General features: G+C 39.9%; 1 protein-coding gene across 1 annotated transcript in view; it reads left to right on the forward strand.

Moving 5' to 3' along the window:
- The window catches only part of LOC124595444 (mediator of RNA polymerase II transcription subunit 12), a 371,808-nt gene that overhangs the window by 199,779 nt on the left and 157,894 nt on the right, over positions 1 to 14,135 (forward strand). Inside the window, exons 26-27 of the mRNA XM_047134188.1 lie at positions 3,185 to 3,384; positions 6,410 to 6,599. Of these exons, the coding sequence (XP_046990144.1) occupies positions 3,185 to 3,384; positions 6,410 to 6,599 (390 nt within the window). The remainder of the gene's footprint in view (positions 1 to 3,184; positions 3,385 to 6,409; positions 6,600 to 14,135) is intronic.

Consider the following 14,135-nt stretch of genomic DNA (forward strand, 5'->3'; position numbering starts at 1 on the left):
TTATAGAAAGGTAATTAATAAGAGAATAGAAAACACTAGCCATAACCTTTGTGGCAGATGAGATATGGCTTTCTTGGTGCCAGACCACTGGTTTCTATCCACTTCTATCATTACTATTTCATTTGTGGTGTGAAGTGGTGGGTGGGTGTCTTATTGACACTATCAAATCATCACACAAGATCAGTACTTTCTTTTTACATCAGTTCAAGCAATTATGAGATATTCATGCTGATTTTGATCTGCTTTCAACAAATGTGGCTCCCATGTTAACTGAAGCTTTTGTGTGGTTAATTCTTAGTGTAAAATGTAGGCTGCCCTTCGAGCACACGTATTGCATCGGCTATTTCACATACTTTAATCAGCAGTCATCCAGTATGATATTGTGCAGTTTTCATTTGCGGATGCAGTTTTTGAAAGCCTTCACAAACAGTATCTTCAAGAAAAGTGTTGCATGGTTATTAATTGGGTCTCTCCCAGTTACTCGCATCTTTCCTGCACGATATTTCAACTGCGTGACTCACATTCTTCTTCAGGTGCTGTCCGATACTAATTCCAATATGGAACTAGTCCAGTATTTACGCCTACTTTGTGCTAGACATTCCCTCTGGGGTCCACGCCTCATCTGGCACTCTGTCCATGGTTTCTGCTGACCAATAGCAATGGCTGTATCATTTTCTTCTAGCCGTGGGTGTTTCAAATGCTGTGCGCATGCTTTTTGGTTATTATCCGTTGTCAATATAGCTGAATGGTGTCGAAGCTGTGCTAGATGTTTTATCTTCCGATTGTTGTCATTTGAGTCCTTCTGTGAATTAGGACGTTCTGTTACCGAGGTGTGCTGTGTTAGCCGTTCTGTCCAAAGTTCTTGCCCCCCCTTCCCCAAGGAGTGGCTGCAGTGCTATTTGCAGTCCAATTGTGTTCAAATTGTCACTCAAGACTTGGAAGAATGTCCTGAGATATTGTGTCTGTTGTGTACCATTTCATGTAAGTCCTTTGTTGCATGTACTGGGCTGTTATCTGTAATTCCATCTTTATACTTGTGTGCCTTGGAGTTTGGATGTTGCCTATGTTATGTCCTCAGAAGATCGAACAATGGATTCCAAGCCGAGCTCAGCTGGAAACTGGTGTCCCGGTTAATGAGATTCTCCACAAACTTAATCTCAATAGATTCTTTGCTGCTGCTGTTCCAGTATCTCGATGTTTGTGTTAAAATCTCAGCATTATTATACTTCATCGAATGGTTGAGTTTTAAACAATGCTCAGCAATCGCTGACTTGGTTGCCTGTCTCAGTCTGGTGTGCCTTTGGTGCTCTTTGCACTTGATGTCAACAGTCCTGGTCATCTGGCCGATGTATACCATACCACATTCACATGGTATATGGTAAACACCCAGTTTCTGTAGATGCAGGTCATCCTTCACTCTCCCTTACAGAGCCTTAATCTTGGTGGGTGGATCAAACATGCTTTTAATGTTATGTTTGAGGAGAATTCTGCAGATTTTTGCAGATATTGGCCCAATATATGGCAAATGTGCAACCTTTTGCATTTCTTCTTGTATCTCTTCAGGAACCTCTGGTGGAGAAGCTGGGCGCAGTGCCTTTTGAACATCTCGAGAAGAGTATCCATTTTTGTAGAACACAGATTGTAGATGTTCTGTCTCAGTCGCCAAATTATCCAGATCTGACAGAGTTCGTGCCCGATGAACCAGTGTTCTGAGTACACCATTTTTCTGTGCCGAATGGTGGCAACTGCTGGCTTGCAGGTACAAGTCAGTGTGAGTGGGTTTTGCATTACACACCGTGACTGAAAGTACCATCTCCCTTCCTCTTAACTAGTACATCTAGGAAAGGGAGTAGTCCATCCTTCCCCAGTTCCATGGTGAATTTAATGTTAGGGTGGTGTGAGTTTAGGTGGTCCAAGAAAACATCGAGTTTTTCCCTCCTGTGGGGCCATATGACAAAGATGTCATGCATGTATCTAAAAAAGCATTTCGGTTGATCTGGGGCTGATCAACTCTTTCCATAAACAGACTGGCCACCACTGGTGAGTGTGGGTTGCCCATTGCTGCTCACTGCACAACACCTTAAGAAGATGTTCTCGCCATATGTGGGGAAGTGTTCCCATCACATTGGCAACTCAGAGGACTCCCTACAATGCCCCGGACACTGACATTATGGTCAGTTTGAACACAATCGGCCTGAAAATAGCAGTGCAGCCGCTCCTGGGGGGAGGGGGGCAAGAACTTTGCACGGAGTGCCTAACACAGCACACCTTGGTAACAAAACATCCTAATTCACTGAGGGACTCAAATGACAACAATCGGAGGATAAAATGTCTGGCACAGCTTGGACGCCATTCAGAATATAATTCACCTATATTAACAATGGATAATAACCAAAAACTACTCGCACAGTGTTCGGAACAGCCACAGCTAGAAGAAAATGCTACAGCCGTTGCTATTGGTCGGCGCATACCACAGACAGAGCACCAGACGTGGTGCGAACTGCAGAGGGAACACCTAGCATAACATAGGCATAAATACCGGACTCATTCCACACTAGAATCAGAATCGGACATCACCTGAAGAAGATTGCGAGTCATGCAGATGAAATATCGTGCAGGAAAGACGTGAATAACTGGCAGAGATCCGATTAATCAGCATGAAAATGCCTCGCCAGAAAGCCTGAAGAATTACAAAGTGTTGCATATTTGAATTAAACAACAGATTTCTTAACCATTGAATATTATGGAGCATATTCATCATACACCTGCACATCAACTTTGGATGAATTTCCATTTTAACTGTTTGAATGAAACATGCACAACACATGGACTTTAAAGCCACACAAACAAAACTATTCCATGTATAAAGCTAAAATGTGACCACATTGTTGCCCACATACCAACACAGCAGTAAAAAAATTTCACTTATGTGGCAGGGCAGGAATCTTTCATGTTGCCCTCATAGGTGAGGAAGAGATATTAATGTAGAGGTAAACTATTATTCGTATACCATTTACAGATACTTAATTTGAGTGGCAGAGTTATTCAGGTATTGTATACTTTCTAATACATTATTTTGATCACTGTCTTTTTATTTAAAACAAGAGATCAAATATGTTGTTATTTTATTTTGAAGCTCTCTTCTGAATGTTTCATAGTTGTTTGGCTTTATTTTTCACTTTAGGCAATACTTGTGGTGGCTGATGCCACTGCTCGTGACTCCAAAATGCTGAGCAAGAAGTCAGATCAGACACAACAGAGCCATGGGTCTGTAGGTAATAAGACTCCTGGGCAAGGTGGCAGTGCAGCTGAGTTAAGCATCAGCCATATTTTGGGCACTAGTGACATCTTAGGAGGTGGAGATGATCCATTGATGGATTTGGCGTAAGTGTTACACTATTATGTTATAAAGCCTATGCTATTATTCACCTGTCTAACTCAATAACCTCAAAAACACTGCTCACAAATTCAGAAATTCAAAATCAAACTCAAATGATGATAAATTATGTTAAATAAGAACTGCTGTTGAAGTGACATGCAAAAGTTTGAGGCAGAAAAATAGAAAGATCAAGAAATCCATCTTCTGGAAGCTGACATTACTTCTTCTGGAACTAATAAATAAATGAAAATTGGTTGAAGCTGATAAATCAGAGGATAGGTTTTACGAAATGCAAGACTAAAAAGAATCTGTGTAGTACACCTCAGCTACACCAGAGTCCCGCTAATCCGATCCCCGGTAATCCGAATGTTCAGTTAATGCGAACATGAAAAATGTTATTCTAAGTATGGAAAACTGTGCAGTAAACTGCTGTACATACACATTATTTTAATTTACACAATACAGTAAACATGTATTGGAAAAATTGGCAAGAAAACATTATGTTTAAACAATGCATAACAATGAAAGAAAAGCTGGCAAACTTACTAAAATACAGTGGACATTGTATCCCTACTTTTTAGATGACAAAAACTCAGTCATTGTTTTTTGGCATAATGAAGACAGTTTGTTATATGATGCATAGTTGTGTCATCGTCTCATAAACATCAAATCAGCAGATGTAGCAGTGGGGTGACACCAGCTCTCCTTTGTCACTTTCAGGCTCATTGTCACTTCCGTCACACCAGTCCACTTCTTCCTGGTCTTGAGTCACAGGAGCAATTAAATCAGTGTCATTAAGGTTCTCCAGACATGCCCCATCTGCTGCCATCCACTCATCTGCATCTCCTCCACTAGCTTCTTCACAGCCAGGGATTGTCTGTATCATTTGTAATAGATTTTCCTCTCAATTTTCAAGTAGGTTGTCCTGAAATTCAAGAGATTTCCACAGTTTTTTCCACAATTTTCTCAGAATATTTTCTAAAATATTCTGCCATGCCTAAGCCGCCCAATGAACAACGTCCTTCACATTGGTCTTTTTTATTTTGTCCACTAAAGGAATGCTATCATCTTGGATCAGCATTCTTAAAAATTGTTTTCTGTAAATCACTTTTAATGTTTTAAATACGCCCTGGTCCATCAGTTGTAAAAGTGGTGTAACATTTGGCGGCAAAAACTTCGCCACAATTTCTCCATAGCATAGTTCATCAGTGCTGGGGTGAGATGGTGCGTTATCAATCAAAAGGACTGCACGGGGAGACAAATGATTTTCCTTAGAAAACCATCAAACAGAGGGAACAAACTGTCTGTGAAACCATTCTTTGAACAGCTTACCATCCATCCATGCTTTTTTCTGGTTGTGTTAATATTCGGGCAAGGACTTCAAGTTGCAATTTTTAAAAGCTCTGGGCCTAGCAGATTTGCCGATTGGCATTAAAGGCAACTTGCGATTATCAGCAGCATTGCTGCACGCTAATAAAGTAACATGATCTTTGCACATTTTAAAACAAGGAGTCTGGTCTTCTGCTTTTGATGCCAGGCTTTTTGTTTGCAATGCCCTAAAATTAAGGTCAGTCTCGTCAGCATTATAAATTTGTTGGGGAGAATACTTTCCCTCTGTTATCATTTTTTCAAACCCACCCCAGTATTCCTTTGCTGCATCACGGTCAGAAGAAAGCTGCTCTCCAGTAATTATTAGCTGCAGATTCCATGACATTTTTTGAATCTGTCCAACCAATCTGTACTCTCACTAAAAGACTCATCACCATTCATTAACTTGTTCAGGTAAACAGCCTTCTCCTGAACCAGTTCTCCACTCAAAGGAGTTCCCTTTTTCTTTCCTGTGTAAACCAAAGGAAAAGAGCTTCATCCACTTTATCGTACTGGGACTGTTTCAAAGTCTGCTGAATTTCAAGTGTTTTTCCAGAAGACGTTGCACAGGACTGTTCAAGCTTCATTCAGTTCTTCTTCCAATGACAAATGGTTGCTTTATCAATACCCAGTTCCGTTGTCAGTTTAGATACATTCTCACCTTTGTCTGTCTGCTTCAAAGCATTCAGTTTTTATTTGAGAGTCAACATCGTATGTTTTTGTTAACTCATGACGAAGATATGTACACCACTACACCTGAACAAATACAATACAAATGTTACGTGTACCAGCAATCGATAACTAACATAACTAAGTGCTTTGCGAGCCAACTGTCAGTGCACTGACCTCAGACACTACAAAGGTCTCAACACTGCACAAAACAAGGGCAGGGAGTGAGAGTGAGCCATTGTTTCCACACTTATTCCCATTTGTTGCCATGGTATACCTACTTATCTGCTTGGTATAGTTCATTCTAGAAACTCATCACCATAATTCCGGCTAATCCGAACAAATTGGTAATCCGAACAAGGTCCGGTCCCAATTAGTTCTGATTAATGGGACTGTACCGTGTAATCAAACAACATAGTCTCACAGCCAAGATTTGGATTCTTGAAAATGATATCAATTGCTTTTTGAAGGGAGGGGATTGCCATCTCAGGGAATAAAAGCTGTGCTAAAGGAAAGTGTGTGAGGCTAGAATAGTAATGGGGAGAAAGCAGTAGATAAATAATATTTTTATGATTACTTTACTAAACAGAAGCAAGAGGAAAGAAACAGAATCAAGAGGAAAGTAAAGGCAGATGAATGGAAAAGAGAAGTGGTGTGTTGTATCTGAAATGAATAAATCTTCACGTTTACACATTCTTCTCCTGTTTCTTATTTGCCAGAAGTTAGAATATCATTTCCAAAACCTTAAGTAAGTCAGTATTCTTTCATTCATCCTTGTCTACCTCACCACCTTGTCATTTTTTGCAAGTACTAGCCTGTGTAGTTCAATGTATTCTTTTTATTTGTTTTCCCTTTGTATTCCATATTAGCTGTTTATATTTAGGAGTATTAATGTAGCACAACATCCAGTTTTTTATTTCCAATTCAATTCTGTCAGCATGCACAGTTTTTCTCCAGAAACAATTGCCCTTACTAAAATAATTTTTGTTGCAGTCGATCACTTACAACATTGCAAGGTGTGTCATCAGGTCCAGAATCGGCTAACACTGGTCTATCACACTTTGCTCAACATGTATTGCGTCAGATTTGTTCACAACAGTGGGTCCTTGAACGTTGTTTACAGAATCCTGAAGAATTGTGTCATCAGGATATGTTACTTGATAGCATGTTAACTCCAAAACAGGTAAGCCAAAAGTGTGACATTCTATTAATTGAATTTAATTTCAGTCATAACATATAAGGTTTAGATGAACTTTTGTAATGATTTATGGAAAAATACACTTTTGTATTCATTCGGACATAGAAGGAAATTGCCTCCAATTGTTATCTTGAGGGATTCTTTGCCCTGCATGAAAGACTGTCATGTCAGTTTATGAAGATCACTGGCTGGAGGTTGATGTGAAAGTGTGTGTCTTCCCATTGCATCCCAGACATGGTCTATGGATGACGAATCAGGCGACTGAAAAGACCAGTTACTCACAGCATTTGTAGTGTGAACTACAGTGTTGTGTCTCACATTGTCCTACTGGAATTTCCCATTTGGTGCCCTGATCATGAAGGATATGAGAATAGGGTTTATCATACTTTCAATATATTAGTGAGCATTCAGACCCCATTCAGCAATTACCAAATCAGTTATGTTGTCATATCCAGTAGCCTCCCATATCATGATTCCAGGAGTTGGACAGGTATGAGTATTGAGATTCGCTGTTTCCTGTAACATTTAGACCAGTTATCTATGGTTACATTTGTGTCAATCTGACCACCACTACCAGAACTAGACACATTGCTAAATACCACAGAATACCACTAAATGTCTCAGTTGACTCTGGCTCTATGCCATGTAAGTTTGTCTGTGGTATGGTGTCAGCAGTAAATGGCCCACTGAAACTGCAGGAATGGATTTTTTCTGTACTGAAAATAAGCTAGAATAAGGAATTTTTTATCAACATATGCCACTAACATGGAGGTACTGTAGTATCAGTTTGACACTGTTTGCTCAAGGTGTTAATCAAGAGTCAATTTGAAGCAGACTCATCATTGAAAACAATTCTCCAATCAATGAGATTGCATGCCAGGAACATGTCTGAAGGTGGCCCAGACAGTTTTGGATTACAAACCTGACTATCTCTCACCATACAGCTCAACACTGGGGAGTGATGGTGTGGGACGACACTTCTTTTCATAGCGGGACCCCTTTGGTTGTCATCTGCGGCTGCTTACAGCACAGCAAAACATCAGCAGTATTCTATGACCTGTTTTGTTGCACTTCATGGCAAGTCGTTCTGGGCTTACTTTTCAGCAAGGTAATGTCCACCCACATTAGGCAGGAGTTTCTATTACTTGTCTTTGTGCATGTCAAACCCTATCGCCAGATCTCTCCCCAGTTAAGGATTTTTGAAGCATTAGGGGCAGGGCCCTTCAACCAGCTCAGGATTTTAACAATCTAACACATGAGTTGGACAGAATTTGGCACAATATCTCTCAGGAAGACATCCAATAAGTCTGTCAATCAGTGCCAAGCTAAATGACAGCTTGCATGAGGACCAGAACTGTACCAACACATTATTGACTTACTTGATTTATGCGGCTCTTTCCTTTGAATAAATCAACCTATTTTTCTGAAATTGTAATTGTTTGCCTGTACATGTACATCACATCTACTGATTTCTGTCTCATTCAGGTAATTCTTTCATGATGTGTGTCTTTTCTTACCCTTTTTTTTTTCTTACAGTGTAGATTTTAGCTGATATGTTATGCATTTTGTCGAGTGTCTGTAGCACAATAGGCAAGATTACTGAATTGTAGCATAAATTTGACATCATTAATTTGATTCTCATTGTTGGGGCTTAATTTTCAGTCCCTTCATCACATTGCAAACATATAAGAATTATGCAGGTACTAATGTATTTATAAAGGCAAATGATGTGTAATTTAAGTGGTGTAACTATGAACAGTTCATGCTTTGCTATCATTATCTATCAAAAAATTTTTAGTGCCTATGAAGTATGTTGATATATTGACCAATCTTTTCTATGTGATATCTTTCTGGTTCATCCTGCTGTTAAAATTATAAGGAGTCGAAATGACTGGCCGGTACCTAACTTCAAGAGGCTAAATTCCACATACTACTGAAAGTAGAGGAAAAAACTATACTAGCTTTTGCAAAAAGGCATAAATTTGGGATAGTTGGAAAGGATGGACAAGTCACTCATATCCTAGATGCCTATCTGTTGTAAGGTCTAGCGGAGACAAAAGATTTTGTCTGACTAATATCTTTGTACAAATATTTACTAAATATTACAAATGTTGGTCCAGCACAATCTGTAGGTATTTTGGTGTTTCTGTTGATCTCCTGTCCAAAGCCTAAGCGCAATGTTCAGACCTTCTGTTAGTAAGATATAATTTAAACAATGGAAAGTGCAGGTAGGACTATCAACACTGTATGAAAAGATGGATTGTTGCTTACAGTAAAAAAGACATGTTAAGTTGCAGAAAGGCAAAATTAAAAGACACTTACATAGCATCTCAGATCATAATGCTACAGTTGGCCATCATGGGGGCATGAGGTGTGCTTACTTGTGTGTATGAATGGTGTGTGTTTCTATTATGCTGATGAAGGCTGTGGCCGAAAGCTTTATGTAGGTATCTTTCAGTTGTGACTTTCTGCAACTTGTCTTCTTTACAGTAAGGAGCAATCTATCTTTTCCAGTATTATTGAGCATGCAATTTATTAATCATATTGCTGTTGCTGTTATTTAACAATAATATGAAATAGATGAAGAGCGTCTCACCACATGGAGGAATCATTGAGTCACAGACAGTATAACTGGTTTTGTTGTATGATGTGTTTGAACTGTCATGAGAGAAACTAAACTAGGCATATACTTTTAGGAATCCTACATTTTAGGGAACTTTTACTACATGGAAGAAATTTTAGCACCATACTTGTCCATTACGCAGGGTTCATATGCTACTACACAGATTTCTGGTAGCTGATCATACACTCAAAAGTTATTTTACATATGCAGTTAAAAAGCTGATAATGGGCACAACAGATGACTTATCAGAAATGATATGGTAATGAAAATTCAGGCAGAATACAAATGCCCCCCCTCCCTCAGACACACACACAGAGAGAGAGAGAGAGAGAAGAAAAAAAAAAGCTGCACAGTTACATTGTGCCCTCTTAACATGCAAGACTAGTTAGGCAAGTGGTCTGGGCTAAGGGGCTGTGTTGTGTCGCATGTGATGGGTAGAGGGAGAAAGAGGTGAGAAGTGGAAGGAGGGATGGGGAGCGATAGCTGGTGGCTCAGAGGGAAGCAGCTGGAGTGTGGGGGATAGTAATTATATATAGTCATAGCTACTGAATCGTGTCCTTCGCCATGGCTACAACTATCTTATCATCAGGGACATATCCTTGTGGAAGACCCAGCTGCAAGATCTTCCCAATTCATTCACCCAGCATATCCTGATCCAGTCCTGTCACAGGCATATCCTGTCCCAGTGGAGGCAGGGCCATCTATGAAAGCAGGTGTGTTATATACTGGCTCAGCTGCTATTCTTCCACAGCTGGGCATGCCAACCAACTAGCTGTTCACTAGAATAAATAGCCACTTCCAAATTATGACCAAGAACAGAGTTGACCTCTTCCTGTGGCAGAACATGCTGCTGGGCACAATGTGCTTAAGTTCAAAAGCTGCTATACAACCCATTCCATTTCAATCCTTCCCTCCACACTTTTCTGATCCTCATGGCCTTAATCTCTGTTAATACTCTGTTCCCATGCTCTTTACAGAGCAATCTGCCCTCCTCCTGTTCCGTCACACTGTCCCAATCCACACCCCCATGTCATCATACACCACACTGACTGACTAGCTCCATTGTCCCTGTGTGCTCATCAAAGGATTTTCCTGAAAGATATCTAGGTTTATTTATTTATTTATTTATTATTATTTTTTACATGTTGACAATTCAACACCTCTACTATTTGGTGAGTGGTGTTCTTTACTCATAAATTATTTACCACAAATAATGTTATTTGGTAAGCAATTTGACAAGAAGAGAATATAAGCTTTTGAAATGTGGTGCTAAAGAAAACTGCTGAGGATTGAGTGAGTAGATTGTATAACTAATGAGAAGGTACTGTATAGAACTGTGCAAAAAAAGTATTTTGTGGCACAACTTGATAAAAAAAGGGAGGGGGGGGGGGGGGGGGTTCATTTGATAGGACACATTCAGAGACATCAAGGAATCATAATTTTAGTATTGCAGGTAAGTGTGGAGTTAAAAATTGTGAAGGGACACTTCCCATAGCCACAGCACATGTTCTTCAATATCCTTTGCAAAACAGTTATGTCATTCAAGTATACAATACATAGCCTCAGTTTTATAACTTGCAAAGCTCCATGTTACATGTGCTGAAATATGGCTGGTGCATTCTTTAGGCCAAGTGGCATATGAAGATATCGGTAGCATCTCTAAGGGGAAGGAAATGCCATTTTTTGACTGGTTCTCCAGTGCTACTTCTAACTGATCATAACGACTCCACAATCCATGGTGGAAAACTACCTGTACTATCCAAAATTATCCAAAATCCTATTATGTTTGAGGTCCGATAAGTGTGCAACTATTAAGATATCCGTATAATCACAACAAAACCAATATGTTTTCTAAAATGCATTTTGACCATCAGCTGTTTATTTGTCCCATTAGTCATCTACCAGATTCAGTTATTAACCATCATCCAGTATCCAGGGTGCAAAAGATTAGTTTAAAAAATTATCCAGTGAAAGTATACAAACACCACAGAATGTGTCTTAGAATACTGATAGTTATAACTCGTGTCAAAAGACAAAAAGGCTTGAAAAGTTCTGCAGATGTCATGACATCTTGTAAGTATGTATACCTTTGTGACTCTGTTGTGCTTCTCTGTAATACCACAATCATGATCACATGAGAGGAAATTGTGGACCATGGTAAGGAATTTGTGTGCAGCAGATTCAAACAGGTCAAGAGACACAATGTACACCAGAATAAATACTAGCATTATATTCTTGTTCTGATCTGTGCAGTTATCACTCCAAATAGCCAGTTGTCTCTTTGTGGTGACTCCCATTTTCACCACAGTTAAAAGGCAAGAGGCTATTTCATATTGCCTCCTCTTCCATCAATAGGCTCGTCCTATACATACATGTATGAGTGCCTGATATCACTTACATTAACACAGAAGTTGGATCAAGAAATCTGCCTTCCAGAAAACATTTCACAGAGCATTGGAATAGGCATGTATACTATCTGTTCCAAGTCAATATAGATAGAGTATACATCACTACCAGGTTGTTTCGAAGCAGCCATATTTTCTCTCACCACTTCTTTGCTCATTCAGTTTTGCATAGATGAATTCCAGGATTCTTTTAGCTTCCAGACTCATTGTGGTTCGAAGTCTAATTTGGCACTGGAAACAATCACATAGCTTCCATGTGTCCATTCTAGGTTTCTTAAAAGACAGATTCAGAAAATCCTTCATTCGTACAGTGTAGTAACATTTAAAGGACAAAAGAGAACTTGGATGTATTTTTTTGAAAGCTGCATACCATCAACTGATGTGTAAATCAGATCTAAGGCATACTCTTTCTGTTTTTGATGTGATGTTATGACTGATATCTCTTGGAATGGACTAAATGTGGTCCCTGACAAGCTGGTGATCAACACAAGTAAGCTTACTACTGACAGGTCTATTTCTATAGCTCACTAAATATGACAGCAAGCACAGTGGTACATGCCCTGTTCAAAACTACAAAGACCTGTGAACTATGCACACAAGCCTTTCATCCTTGCCGGTGCGACAGCGTACAAGGCTCATGGCACTTGACTTAATTGATATGTAGTGTGCATTGGTACATCGCACCTAGCTATGTGGTAATATATATTGTTGACCACAATGGCACTTAGCCCCTTTGATATTTCGAGGCTTCAATCAACAAATTTTTTATGTTGGGAATAAAGTAACCTTGGTAATACACATAACTGAAAATATATTGGTATTGCAAGGGTTAAGGGCCCATCATCATCATCAAAAAAAAAATTTTAAAACTTTATATTTTAGTGCTGGCAGTGATTTTATGTTTCCATTATGTATAAAAGAATATATGTCTGAAGTAAGTATGCTTTATTCTCCCTGAGAAAATTTTTTTCTCCATTTTGCCTGTATGATTTACTATATTGTCTCTGACACATACAACCTGTAGATTGTATTTGCTATGAATGTTTCGGTATTTTATTTTATGTATAGACTCATTGCAAGTTAACTTATAGTTGACAGTCAGCACATGAAGAATATATTTTGGCTGGAGTTAATGTAGTAGGATGTCCTTGCCAGAGTGGGAGATAAGGAGAGAAAGCAAAAAGTACATCAGCAGCCCATGTGAAATCTGTCAGTCAGGAACAGGCTACATTCTTCCACAGGTAGAACTGAATATACAGTAAATACGAGGGTTGTTTCAAAAGTAAGGTTTCCAACTTTGTACACTTACCGTGCATGGTGCAGTGCAAAATCTGGCAACACCACCATGTTTGCCGGATCCCCCACCACCAATTCCAGCAAACAGCGTGACTCTGCAACGATCAGTACCAGTCTGACAGCCATAAGCGATGAAGCCTGTCATCGCCGTCACTGCCAGGTGTGAAATTCGTGCAGTCATCCGATTTTTGCATGCAAGAAAGTTACCACCTGTAGAAATTCATCAGCAATTGGGTGAAGTGTATGGGGAAACATGTGTAAGCATTCAACATGTGTGCAAATGGTGTAGGGAGGTTGCCAACAGCTGTACGGGCGTCTACGACTAACAACAAAGAGGGTGGTCTTCGATCTCCGATGAAGTTGTGGCAAAAGTTGACCAAATCCTTCTCGAAGATCAGCAAATCACCATCCGGCAACTGGCTGCTCAAATTCCTGAGGCTTCTGAAGCTTCAGTTGACAGGATATTGAATGAAAAGGTAGGCTACCACAAGGTGTGCACACGCTGGGTGCCACACATGCTTTCAGAAGTTCACAAACAGCAGCGCGTCGACTGTGCTTGGAAGTTCTGGAGAATGTGACAAGAATAAGGAAGATTTCCTTGATTCCATTGTTATGGGGGATGAATCGTGGTGCCATTACGTTACTCCGGAAACAAAACAACAATCGCACCAATGGAAACACACCAAATCGCCACCAGCAAAGTAGGGAAACACACCGGATCGCCATCAGCAAAGAAGTTTAAGCAGCAGCTGTCAGCAGGAAAAAACATGTCATCGGTGTTTTTGGACCGGCATTGTGTACTGCTCATTGATTTTATGCCTAGAGGGACCACCATAAACTCAACAGGTTATTGTGAGACCTTGAGAAAGCTCAAACGGGCAATCCAAAATCATCATAGGGGAAAACTCAGCAAAGGTGTAAGGCTGCACCACAACAATGCCCATCCGCATGTGTCACACAAATGAAGGAGTTAATTGACAAATTTGGCTGGGATGTCATTGACCGCCTCCCTTATAGCCCTGATTTGGCACCAAGCGATTTCCATCTCTTTCCAAAATTGAAGGAGCACCTAGGCGGTCTATGATTCCAGACAGATGAGGAGTTGCAAGAAGAAGTTTCCAAGTTTCTCAACGGGTTGGCGGCAGACTTCTTTGAGGTGGGACTGCAAAAGTGGATTACTGGACAGAAAAAATGCAT

Source organism: Schistocerca americana, chromosome 2 (genome assembly GCF_021461395.2).
Source record: "Schistocerca americana isolate TAMUIC-IGC-003095 chromosome 2, iqSchAmer2.1, whole genome shotgun sequence".
NCBI classification, from domain to species: Eukaryota; Metazoa; Arthropoda; class Insecta; order Orthoptera; family Acrididae; genus Schistocerca; species Schistocerca americana.